Source organism: Monopterus albus, unplaced genomic scaffold (genome assembly GCF_001952655.1).
Source record: "Monopterus albus unplaced genomic scaffold, M_albus_1.0 scaffold98.1, whole genome shotgun sequence".
In the NCBI taxonomy this organism is placed as follows: Eukaryota; Metazoa; Chordata; class Actinopteri; order Synbranchiformes; family Synbranchidae; genus Monopterus; species Monopterus albus.
In genome coordinates this window covers 3,035,231-3,048,796 of record NW_018127978.1, presented here as the reverse complement: position 1 = coordinate 3,048,796, position 13,566 = coordinate 3,035,231, and the positions used below count along the sequence as shown (strand labels likewise).

The 13,566-nt window shown below is 39.1% G+C and overlaps 1 protein-coding gene across 1 annotated transcript in view; it reads left to right on the top strand.

The window, feature by feature from the left end:
* LOC109965298 (uncharacterized) overlaps positions 1–13,460 on the top strand; it is a 52,831-nt gene extending 39,371 nt beyond the window's left edge. Inside the window, exons 12-23 of the mRNA XM_020609202.1 lie at positions 386–465; positions 1,373–1,485; positions 1,613–1,796; positions 4,690–4,774; positions 5,163–5,308; positions 7,026–7,116; positions 7,466–7,614; positions 7,842–7,927; positions 8,936–9,005; positions 9,159–9,280; positions 10,213–10,437; positions 10,829–13,460. Coding sequence (XP_020464858.1) covers positions 386–465; positions 1,373–1,485; positions 1,613–1,796; positions 4,690–4,774; positions 5,163–5,308; positions 7,026–7,116; positions 7,466–7,614; positions 7,842–7,927; positions 8,936–9,005; positions 9,159–9,280; positions 10,213–10,432 — 1,346 coding nt within the window. The 3' untranslated portion in view covers positions 10,433–10,437; positions 10,829–13,460. The remainder of the gene's footprint in view (positions 1–385; positions 466–1,372; positions 1,486–1,612; positions 1,797–4,689; positions 4,775–5,162; positions 5,309–7,025; positions 7,117–7,465; positions 7,615–7,841; positions 7,928–8,935; positions 9,006–9,158; positions 9,281–10,212; positions 10,438–10,828) is intronic.
* Positions 13,461–13,566: the final 106 nt, after the last annotated feature.

Sequence of the window (13,566 nt, the reverse complement as noted above, 5' to 3'; positions counted from 1 at the left end):
ATGAACATGGTGTTTGTTATGGACAAACTGTGGCTAGCACAGAAGTCCAATAACAGAACATGTCACACGTAATTCTAATTTTTGAGGTTGTTCTTGTTTATGCATAATTATTTGATTTTGTTGTTAAATGGTGAAATAATTATGTTTTAATCCGTCAACAGTCCCTCACATCTTTGCATGTGCACAGTATTGTAAGAACTGCTAATACTCTAGTGAAGCGCTTAAGTTTTTACATGATTCATTTTTATAATGGAAACATAAGAATGTAGTTTTATTTACACTACATACAGTATAACTGCATTTTTGCATCCATATAAATAATTAGACTCAGTCACTTATTTGCTCCTCACCTGTTTCCTCCCATTTGTATGTTTTTTTTCTGCAGGCTTCTGTTTGTGTTGTGGAACTGAAAATGTTGAGATATTCCACCCTCTGTTTAAAGGCAGTCTCTGCTTAAAGTGTAAAGTAAGGAACTATCAACTTCTCTTTTATATTACAACCAGCAGTGACTGTACATGGCAGTTAAATGTATGAACCCTGAACTGAAATATTAAGCTACACTGTACAGTTTCCTGTTCTATACAGTTGAAGTCAGAAGTTTACATACACCTTAGCCAAATATATTTAAACTCAGTTTTTCACAGCTCCTGTCTTAGTTCAGTTAGGATCACTGCTTTATTTTATAAATCTTCAGATTTTTTTTGTCTGTGTTTTTCAGTGACTCTTTTTCTTTCAATTTCACTTCCCTATCACTATTTTGCCATGGACAAGAGGGAAGTGCTTTGAGGGTCAGGGCTAAGGAGAGTGTGATTGGCATACTCTGGTTGGGATTCATGAGGCGAGGACGGCACTCTCCCTGATTGGCTGTTTGCATCGAGGCCTCTGTTTGCTGAGCATGGCTGCATAGTTTACTGCAGCGGCCTCCTGGCCTACCTTCAGGTGTTTGGAAATTGCTCCCAAGTATGAATCAGGCTTGTGGAGGTCCACACTTTAGGTGCACCTCCTATTGACTCACATGATGTCAGTTAACCAATCAGAAGCTTCTAAAGCCATGACATCATTTTTTGGAATTTTTCAAGCTGTTTGAATGCCCATCCAACTAAGTGTATGTAAACCTCTGACCCACTGGAATTGTGACAGTGAATTATAAGTGAAATAATCTGTAAACAATTGTTAGAAAAATTATTTCAATCACACACAAAGTATATGTCCTAACTGACTTGCCAAAACAGGAGTTTGTTAGCACGACATCTGTGGAGTGGTTAAAAAAAACAGTTTTATTGACTTCTACCTAAGTGTAGGTGAACTTCTGATTCCAACTCTGTCTGTTCAAATGTCCCAACCTTTGGTCATGTTGTCTGTGTCCCGGTAGAATAACTTTACAGAGACTCTGTATCGTTATGATGAAGATGGATATCAATCCTACTGTACCATCTGCTGCTATGGAATGGAGGTCATACTGTGTGGCAACGATAGCTGCTGCAGGTTCTTTTCTTACTTTTTCCTTTCTGTGCATTTTCATGTAGCCATCCAAAACAAGGTAACAATGGTGACCTTTTTTTGATTTTATTTTTATGCCCACCTTCTTTTTTTTCTTCCTTTCCATCTGTAGATCCTACTGCGAGGACTGTCTGAATATCCTTGTTGGTCCAGGGACATTTGAGTCATTGAAGCTGCGGGACCCGTGGATCTGTTACCTGTGTCAGTCTCATCAACCCCATGGAGCTTTGATTCCCAGGCAGGACTGGAGCATTCGTGTTCAGGAATTATTTGCCAACAACAGCGCGATGGAGTTTGTGAGTCCTTAACAGATCATGACCATTTTTATAACTGTGACAACTCCCCTGATCTCTGAATACTGTCAGGTGTAGTGGTGAATGGATTCAAAACAAACACCAGTCAGGAAACAAGTAAGTTGAAGTGACATTTAATGACCTCTGAACACCGCTAGAAGCTGGCGCACAGTCACGGGAGGTCTCTGAATAGAATCTCAGAATCTCGTCTCTGCTCTTTGTGGATGATGTGGTTCTGTTGGCTTCATCAGTTCAAGAACCTACAGCGTGCACTGGAGGGGTTTGCAGCTGAGTGTGAAGCGGTGGGGATGAGAATTAGCACCTCCAAATCTGAGGCCATGGTTTTCAGTCGGAAAAAGGTGGATTGCTCTCTCCAGGTTGGGGGCTAGTTGCTCCCTCATGTGGAGGAGTTTAAGTACCTCGGGGTCTTGTTCACGAGTGAGGGAAAAATGGAGCAGTAGGCTGACAGACGGATCAGTGCGGCATCCACAGTAATGCGTTCTCTGTACTGGTCCATTGTGGTGAAGAAGTCGTAAGATGAAGCTCTCAAGTTACTGGTCAATCTACGTTCCTACCCTCACCTATGGCCATGAACTTTGGATCATGACCGAAAGAATGAGATCGTGGATACAAGCAGCAGAAATGAGTTTCCTCCGGAGGGTGGCTGGGCGCACCCTTAGGGATAAGGTGTGGAGCTCAGTCACCCGTGAGGAGCTCAGTAGAGCCACTGCTCCTCCATGTTGAGCGGAACCAGTTCAGGTGGCTCAGGCACCTGTTTAGGATGCATCCCTGGGGAGGTATTCCGGGCACATGCCTCCGGGAGAAGGCCTCGAGGCAGACCCAGGACACGTTGGAGAGACTATGTCTCCTGGCTGGCCTGGGAACACCTTGGGGTTCCTCCTGAGGAGCTAGAGGAGGTGTGTGGGGAGAGGGAAGTCTGGGAGGCTCTGCTCGGGCTACTGCCCCCGCGACCCGGTCCCGGATGAAGCGGAAGAAGATAGATGGATGGATGATAAGAAACAAAAAAACAGCACTTAGCTGGCAAACAGTCACTTTAACACATGAAATTCATCAAACAAAAATTACACCTCAAAGTAGGCAAACCAGTCTCTAGAGTCTCTGAAACTAAACCATAAACCACCTGAAGGCGAGTCCAAAAATGGGAGCCTAGTCCATAGCTTGACAAGGCATGGAGCACAAATGACAGAGGCTGTCTAGTGAAGCCAGCTTATAAAGCCGCCCCCCGATTGGACTCAATAGGCTCCAGCTGTGTCAAATTAGCAGTAGTAAAGCTGGAGCTTGCCAGACAGGGTGGAGAGGAAGTTGACAACATAAGAGCCCAGGACAAAGCAGCAGATCAGCCAGTGGAATGACAGAATACAATAAAATACTTTTTTTTTTTCAGCTAGAAAGCCTTACACACCACACTGTATATGTCTGTTTTAATTTTAGGTCCTCACTACACTGTGACAGGATTGTTTGTTCATGGTTTTCAATCTTCATTTGTTTTTATTATTAATTAATTAGCCAGTTTTTTCTTGGATTTGTTGTTTTGTCTATAAAACATCAGAAAGTCATGAATTATATCCAGTATAGTTGCATATAATACAACTATACTGAATTTCCAATGATTAAACAGAGAAGCAGCAGTTTCTTATTTCCTTGATAAATTAAACTGTTCTCTATTTTGTATTGATTAATAATTCATTGTCCTTTATCAAGTATGACTTCATGTCAATTAAAATTCATGTCTCTCTACCTGCTCGCTTATTTTCCTTTTTAACACCATTGTTAATTAACTATCTTTGTAAATGTTTATATAGTATATTTGGCAGAGAATCTACAGCATAATTGCACAGTGGCATGGTGGTCAGTGCTGTCGCCTCACAGTAAGAAGGTTCTGGGTTCAGAGAGTCAACCTAGAGTTTGCACGTTCTCCCTGTGCCTGCCTCCGGGTATTCCAGCTTCCTCCCACAGTCAAAAGATATTCGGCTTAAGTTGATTGATGACCCTAAATTGCTCATAGGAGAGAGCACGCGTGGTTGTTTGTCTACATGTCAGCCCTGTGATAGACTGACGACCTGTCCAGGGTGGACCCTGCCTCTCACCCACTGTCAACTGAGATTGGCTCCAGCACCCCTGCGACACTATTCAGAAATAAGCAGTATAGATAATGGATGTATTCATCCCATACAGGCAAATTGAAGTGTCACAGCAGTAAAAGGAAATACAAGAAGAGCTGCAGAGAATACTTAACTAACATGAAATAACTAGTAAGTTTAACTGTATGCTGGGAGCATGTGTGATATACACAGATAATCATTTAATAACAAAACAACAAAAATCAATCAAAATCTGATCTACTGAGAATTATATGCACACAAACATACACATAAAAATCTAATAACCATAAATTGTATTGAGATGCAAATAAGTGACAAATAAGGAAGTTACAATAAATAATTTAACACAGAATTGCACTTACAAGAATCTTATTCTCACTAACACAAATTTAAAGCAGCTATAATCATTTTTTAACAGCGTATCAAATGATGATGTTTAAGGCGTGTCTTGTACAGTTGCACCTACAGAGAATCATCAGCTGAATCTGCAGCTCCCGAGGACTTCACAAAGCTTTATGACTTTCAGCTCAGCAGTAAACAACAGACAGACAGAGATTAATTGGTTAGCATAGCAGAGCAGTTAGCTGCTAAACAGCCAGATGTTTAGCTCAGGAGTTGGTAGAGACCAAAAACGAGTGAACAGTAGACTTGCATTCATCAGGTGGACACAACACCATGGATAATGTTGCTCTGTAACTGCTGGATGAAGACGTTGTTTGCTAACATGTTCACCATTAGCTGGATCAGTTACCACATTGTTTTTAATGTTTCAGGAACCACACCGTGTTTACCCATCCATCCCTGCCAATCTTCGCAGACCAGTTCGAGTTCTCTCACTGTTTGATGGCATAGCAACAGGTGGGTCTGCTGTCCAAATAGTCTGATGGTGCAGACAGTGGTCTTGCGCGGCTGTTCTGGCCTCAGTAGTCAGCAATACTTTTCTGCTGGTCGAAATAGGCCAACAGATTCTTTCCTTTAATTTGCTTATCTATTTATTTAATGACAATGCACAATCAACATTTCTATATTTTGCTTCTGAAACCACTGAAGTCATGATTAAAAACTACAGAGAGAAAATATCAAGAGTACATTGTAACAGCAAAAGCTGATTGTTATTATACACTGTCGGTTTTAAAAAATCTTTCCTTCTGATTTCTTAATGTTACTTTTTCATCCTTGTGCTGATTTATTCCAGTTAGTAGTTTAAAAGAAGTGTGTGTGTGTGTGTGTGTCTTTATATCTGTAGGCTACCTGGTGCTGAAAGAACTTGGATTTAAAGTAGAGAAATATGTTGCTTCAGAGGTTTGTGAGGATTCACTTGCTGTGGCAGAAGTCAACCATGATGGGAAGATCATCCGTGTTGGTGATGCTCGGTTCATTACCGAGGAACATGTATGTTCACACACACACACACACACACACACACACAGACTTTTCACCTGATTCTACAATTCTCCTCAGTTTTATTTGCTGCTTTATTCTGCCTTTCAGCTTATTGTAAATTGTCTGGCCCACTACTTATTGTGCTGGTTTACACATACATTGCTTACAACTGTATTGTTACCATTCACAGAAATTACTCTATAACAAAGTTATAGCCTACTTCATATATCCTTAGTGGAGGCCTTATCGATGGCTGTAAATAACGTCCTGAGATGAGGTTACAGAGAAATGTCCAGTCGGCTGTTTGATCAGCTTGGCGATGCTGCCAATCACCAACGTTCCTCCAGACACTGATTGTTGATTGACAGGTCATTCCTGTTGCCAGCTTACATTTCATTTTGAGATCAAGTCACTGCTCTGTTATTTTTCAGTGCCATCACTCTGATGGACACTTAACCCATGACTGTATAACAGAATGACAACCCTGAGTGCAAAACCTTGTAAATATGCTTTTGTATATATCTATCTGAAACTGTGTATATATATATATTTCACTATTTATAAGTACTTTATTGTCCCAATGCAGATTCCTTTGTCTTGTCTGCACATTCTTTTTCTTTTCTTGTTCTCTCAGTCTTATTTTGTATACTCATTGCCTTACAGAAGAACATTGTGCATACCATAAAAACCGGACTATTGAGTGCACCTGACTATAGGTCGCACCTACTAAATTTAAGAAGAAAAAAAATTTTGTACATATATTGGCCGCACTTGTCTATAAGCTGTGTCCACGTTGTAACATGAGATATTTACACAGAAATATGTTACAGCTTTTGTCGTGTTTTTGGATTGAGTCAGTTCTTCATGCTGCCTTCTCCATCATCTCACCATTGATTCATTGATGCCAAGCTTACGTGCAGCAGCTCTATTTCCTTCTTCGATAGCTAGATCGATCGCTGCTAACTTGAAAGCTGCATCATAGGCATTTCTTCGTGCGTTTTCCAGGATGAGGGTGTGTGCATGAAGCGCAAAATGACTGATCTGAAGAATTTAGTGTGAGTGCATTTAATTTAATTCGAACAGTTTCATTGGTCCACTGTGACCTGTTCGGTAATTTAATTGGTCTGATGTGACGAGGCTAAATGTATTGGCGGCACAAAGCTCGTTAGCCCGTAAAAATCCATAAATTAGCCGCATCATTGTTTAAGCCGCAGGGTTCAAAGCTTGTGGAAAAAAAGTAGCGGCTTATAGTCCGGATTTTACAGTACACATTGAGAGCCACTGTACCAGAGTCAAATTCCTGGTGTGTCCTACAGTAAAGCTGATTTTGGTTCTAATATAATTTACTGTTGTCTTTACATTCATTCTGATATGTCGCCTTTTTACATTCATTCAGCCTAGGTGCTTCACAAAAGCACTTCTGAGCCTAAGCCTTTTTATGGTAGGGCAAATGCTGGGGATATGTCAGTGTTACCTTCACAACTTCTTTCAGTGGCCAGAAATATCAAATATTGCAGGTTTAAATATTTTCCTTGTCTTTCCTCCCAAGTTTGTTTTGCGAATAGTGACTTCAGATCCATTTGACGATTATTTTTTTGTTTATATTAAAAGTCAGATTTTTTTGGTGTCTTACATCAGTTGAAAATATATTTTAAAATATCATATAGACTGACTGATGTCACTGAAATGACGGAAAATACTGAATTATCACTCTTTGATGATCCAGATCAAGCAGTGGGGCCCGTTTGATTTGCTGATTGGTGGCAGCCCCTGTAATGACCTCTCCATCGTCAACCCAATCAGAAAAGGCCTTTATGGTGCGTAGCTGTGGTGTATGCACATCAGCATTAGCTTTTTGAACTTGTTTATAGAAAATGCAGTTTGAACTGTTATTGTTGTTTTACTTTTTGTTGATGTAAAGATTATTCAAAAGAAAAGAACAAATATGCAATAATCAGCAGTTATAGACCTGATTAACTGTACACAAATGAGATCACTGAATAATATTTCTATCTCCACTAGCCTCAGTTATGCTTTGATCAAAATGATCATTTTATAGTCACAGTTGTTAAGTTGATGGTGTATATTAGTGTTTGGAAGGAGTGTAAAAATATCAAAGGGCTGAAGCCTCTGTTCTTCGCTGTGATATGCTATTCTCTCTGGCAGAGGGCACCGGCAGGCTGTTCTTTGAATACTACCGCATCCTTCAGTTGCTGAAGCCCAATGAGGGTGACCCCAGGCCGTTCTTCTGGCTGTTTGAAAATGTGGTCTTCATGAACACACACGACAGAGTCAATATATCCCGCTTCCTTGAGGTTTGCTTAATTTAGTTCTTGTTACTGGTGGATACTTTGAAGTACTCTCTTCTTGCCTCTTTGCTCTGCTCTGACATTTTCCTTTTTGCTCCCCTTACCTCCCTTCCCATTTTCTCTACCACAATCCCTTCACCACTGCACTGCTGATTATTTCTGACTTGTATGTTCTAATTTCTGAAAGAATGACAGGCAGGGCTGACTATTGCTGCTCTATGGTTCTTTGACAGTGCAACCCAGTGCTGGTGGATGCAGTTAAGGTTAGCCCAGCCCATAGAGCTCGTTACTTCTGGGGGAACATCCCAGGGATGAGCAGGTGAGACGTACATTAAATCATGAGTTATAAGGATTAAAATATTCAAACTGATTTCAGACTTTTTTGGATTATAGAAATATATTGGCTTCCTGTAGCAGTAACAGTGATATCAGTAAATATATAAAGCATTAGTACCATTGTCTTCAAGCTTGTAACATTTCTATGTCGTATCCTTCCTAGATGTTTGACAAATTGGTTATGTGAAAATGTTTTTGATTTATAAGAGTTTTTTACACTTTCTTCTCCTTGATTATTATCTCTCCTTGTACAGCACCTATAAAAAGTATTCACCTCCTTGGTTGTGTTACCCTTTTATTGATTTTATAAATCAATCATGGTCAATATAATTTGGCTTTTTTGACAAAATTACAAAAAAAAAAACTCTTTAATGTGAATGCGAAAACAGGTTTCTACAAAGTAATGTCAATTAAATAAAAACATGTCATGGGAAATAAGTGATTGTATAAATATTCACCCCCTTCAAGTCAGTATTTAGTAGATGCACCTTTGGCTGCAATCACAGCACTGAGTCTGTGTGGCTAGTTCTCAGTCAGGCTTGCACATCTGGATACTGCAATTTTACTCCATTCTTTAAAAAAACTGCCCAAGGTCTGCCAGGTTGCGCAGTGACTGGGTATGAACAGCCCTTTTCAAGCCCAGCCTCAGATTCTCTATCAGATTGAAGTGTGAGCTTTGACTCAGCCACTCCAGAACACTCACCTTGTTGTCTTTAAACCATTTCTGTGTAGCTTTCACTGTATTTGGGTCATTGTCTTGCTGGAAAATGAATCTTCTCCCAAGCCAAATTATATTGACCACGATTGATTTATAAAATCAGTAAAAGGGTAAAACATTCAAGGGAATGAATACTTTTGCTGTAAGTGTTATGTTTTCTTCTTTTCTTTTTTCCTGCCTTTTTGTTTCTTTAGTTTGTCTAGCACTTTGTAAGTTATGTATTTTTAAAGTGCCTTATACTGTAAATAAACTTTGTTATTTATGTCTCATCAGGCCAATTATAGCCTCCCAGAATGACAAGTTGAGTCTCCAGGACTGTTTAGAGATCGGTAGAACGGCCAGGGTCAGTGACTGAACCTGTTGCTTCAGTTTGATTCTTATTTTTTTGTCTAAAGTCTTTCCATTCTGTGTAAGCAATGTGTCATTCTTAAACAGTTGTGATTAAGATGTTCATTTGGGTAGAAAAAATTACTTCTGCATGTTGTTTTTGGTCTAGGTCACCAAGGTGAGGACGATCACCACCAATCCAAACTCTCTGAAACAGGGCAAAGACGTGTCTATACTGCCAGTTCTTCACAACAACAGAGAGGACATCCTCTGGATCACGGAACTAGAAAAGTAGGCAATATGATGCTGTGTGTGTACAATTAAAGGTGACGCTTAACTAAAAAGGCAATTAATTCTTAACCCAATATATATCAAATCCAGACTATGCTGAAACTGGGCAGATAATATATTGCTTACATAAAACCAAATGCACAGTCCACCACTGCCTCTGCTCTGTTAAACCCTATGAGAATCCTGAGTACACAGGCTGGTCAAAACCTGAACATGACTATTTACTGATAGTCAACAGTCAAGCTCCACTAGAGAACTGTGGCCAGCAGTGGTTTCTGCTGCAGTTGAGACCAAAAACAGCCTTGTGTTTAAAAAAAAAGTGCTACGGCTGCAGAGACAGGAACTGGACATTTCTAATGGTGCCAGTTAAACATTAGACATACAGAGTTCTCAGTACAGTGTACTAGGAATCTGCAGTTATACTTTGGATTTGCCTCTGTGATGCCTTTATGGGTGATGTCACATTGCAGTTATTTTTTTTGTTTTGCAGAATGACCCTGCATTTTTGCTGGAGCTCTCTGCACCTTTGATGCACTGATGCAGTGGCCTCATACAAAAGAATGAGAGGGCTGCATTTTTAAAATTCTGCCTTAATTTCCATCTGCACATTTATTAATGAACTTCTCTAGCAACAGTTCACCTCAGCTTCTAAGGTCCTGTTCTCAAGTCTCCTGATAATAACTAGGTTCCCACTATAGCAAAGCACCTGGATCCCAACACGGAAACAAGGCCACAGAACACAATGAACACACTCATTTTTTTCAGATATACTGCATTGTACTGGTATTGATGTACTGTATTTCAGGTATATGAAGATTGGTACCACCAAAGCCATTTTTATAAGAAAGAAAAGTCTGTTTATTTTCACCTAATTTACAAAATGTGAAGCGTTTGGATTGTAGCTAACATATGTTTTCTCCATTCTTCACCAGAATCTTTGGTTTCCCCAAACATTACACCGATGTGAGGAACATGAATCGGCAGCAGAGGCAGAAAGTGCTGGGGAAGGCATGGAGTGTGCCAGTCATCCGCCACCTCTTTGCCCCCCTGAAGGACTATTTTGCCTGTGAGGAGCTGCTTCCTTTGACCACCTCCAACTCCTCCACCTTCTCGTCCTCCCCTGCCTCTCCAGAACAGCAGCAACTATCATAGGGGAGGTGGGTTATGTCTTCTGTAGTATAGTATGTTTATATATGTGTGTGGGTGGATGAGTGTGTGCGCACTGAGGGCTTTTGCCCTCTGTGTTTTATAAGAACCAGACAGAGCATAAAGAGTCTTTGCAGTCAGTCTCCTACTTTCAAAAGGCAGCTTTAGACAGATTTTTATGGATGACTAGTTTTGTCTGCTATGCACTTAAGTCTTTTGATTCATGTCACACGTGCAGTTTCTGTGGTTTCTATGCATAACAGTCACTGTGGCTTTCAGTGCTACTCTTCGTTTTAGTTAAAAAACTGTAGATTATGCTCCTTCCATTTCTTGCCTTACCTCTGTTTTTCCTCCTGACCATTGCTGCACACTGGAGTTTAAAGACACTTCCTTTTTTCCCAGACTGCTCAGTGACTTTCTGCAGTGCCATTACCCAGTGACCAGGAAACAGGAAAAGTCAAAGTCTATCATTTTCAAAGGTCAAAATTAATGGTATTGTATGCTGATGATGTTATATCAAATTCTGCTGTTTTTTTAGGGCTTTTTAGTCAGTAACCACCTAAACTTTTAGCTAGTTTTGTTATTTGACATGAATATTGATCCTGTATCTTGTGATTGTGCATGTCTACATAAGACATTTAATATTTTTAACAATTTTTAATTTAGTGCATGAAGACTAATGTTCAGATGGTGAATGTTGGAATGAGACAGATATTTTTAATTTGTCATACACCAGTGCTACTTTTAACTTGTGGGGTTGCAAAACGTGAATCATGTTGAACTCAGAGCTGTCACACTGTCTTACTGTGAAATTTGAAGTGTTTGTGGTTTCCAGGAGAAACATATTTCAATACCTTAATATGTACTGTAATTGTAAAAGATGTTGTAGTTTGTACAGACATTTCATTTCCTCTGTTTCCTTTGATGAAATGAACTCATCAGCATCATTACAGACATTCAGATATTTCGGGGTTTGTGGGTTTTCATCCACAATTCAATCACCGACCCTTGATTATCTATTTCCAAAACTTCTTCTTTTCAACCTTTTTAATGAAGGCAAGTGGAGCTGCAACTAATGATTATTATCACAATCAGTTAATGCACTGATGTTGATTAACTGGTTAGACTGTATAATGTCCAAAAATAGTGAAAAATGCCCAATTTTCAAGAGTTCAGGTTATCTCGTCAGATGGCTTGACTTGTCTGACTGACAGTACAGATGCCAGAGAATTTCAGTTTACTATTGTATATGACAAAGAAAGCGTTGATGGAAATTTATTACAATGATTATTGGATTATCGTAATTATTGCCAATTTTCTTTCAGTTGACTAATCAGTTAATTGACTACTCCTGCAGCTCTACAGGGCAGAAGAAAGGAATTGAGTATGATCTTGACTGTGTATTTTAGTTGGACTGAGTTGTAATATGTTTTTATTGCTGCATTGGTGCTTTATGGAGTCTGTGTGTGCACTGCCACTTTCACACAAACAAACCTGTGATGAACACAAAGGGCCTTGGTGCTAAATTATAACAAAATTGTGCTAGTGAAATATAATGATCATCAGCATCATGTCTTAATTCCAAAAATCGGTTAATGTTAAGCAATACATAAAAATGGGACTCTGTTTTTGTCAATAAAGCTTTTTCCCCTAAGACATTTTGACATGTCACAGTAGAAAAAACACAGGTGAAAATGCTGAAGTGAATGACTGAATTCCATTTAGGTCCTTCAGCTCTGGGGTCCTGGTCACACAGTCATGTCTTACTGGGACACGAATAGTATGAAGCCATCAGTAACGTTGATAATATGACAAGTCAAAATGTCTGATGGGAAAATCAAATCTGCAGATCTTTGCATTTGGTCAATAAATACAGCACATGCATTACTTCTTAGCCCTGTTTAATCATATTATCTTCAGAACCTTTTTTGTGATGAATAATCCTAGAACACTGAGGTACAAGGCCTAATTCTCTGATTCTTGTATTGACTGAATACTCATGCAGAAGACTGTGATCTATTCAGACTAATTATTGTAACATGAACATGGGTTTTCAGCACCGTTTTAGTGAAGGGATTTAGGTGGACTGTATGGTATTTTACAGATAACACCAAGAGAATAGATTTAGAGCTATGAATGTATCAATGACATGTTCAGCCTGTATGTGTGGAGGAAGACAAAAGTGTCCATCTCATCTAGAATGCCCATGATCATCATCTCTGTACTGTACCAGATACTGTTTTTATTGATAGTTTTTTACATTTATAAATAGTTGAACATAGAGTGAGCTGTCTGTGCACTCCTTTATATCTCACATGATTACATATTTAGGTAAGTGAATGGAAATAAGTTTTTTTAAATACAGTATACTAATTCAAATAAATTGTAATTATCTCAGAAATAGCCTCATTTTTTTCACTTGTCCCATAGCTGACACTTGTTATGGTTTTAACAACCTGGTAGCAGTTAAGAACAGTAGTTTTGGACTTGGCTATATTTAAATTTAGCCTCTTTCAATTGAGCAAAAAATAAAGGTATCACTTCTTCCTTGTATCAGAATTGTATCCCTGGCAGTTTGGAGAAGGCTTTAAAACAGCATTCGGACCTACCTGTGAGAATATAAGATTGTGTTAAAAAGAATAAATAAAATCTGAAAAGTCACAGTTTATTTTGAAGTATTTTTATAACTTTTGGTGGGGAAATGGGAGGCTTGGACTCAAAACTATAGTATTTCTCCTGCCTGTTGACATACAAGCAATCTCTCTTTAAGGGCATCATTAAAAATACCAGCAATCCTTATTTGACTTTAACCATAAATAATTATTAACAGAGTACATGTTCCAAAAAAGGAAAAAAATTCATGTCAGTATGAGTAATAAATGAACTGACATATTGTCAAACCTTGTGAGAGCTGGAACATCCAAAAGCACATGTTCACTAAAAGAACCAACATCTTTTAAATCTTTGTAAAAACGTTTGACAGTCAATAAGTTAGATGTAGGTGATTTCCATATTTTATTACAGCTAAGACTACATATGAGATTATCCCAAGATATTACACATCTCGCCGTCCGTCTTATTCTATTCTGTCGTCGCGCTCTCGTTCCTTTTAGGCGTTAGCTGTTTCGTCCTGACGTCAT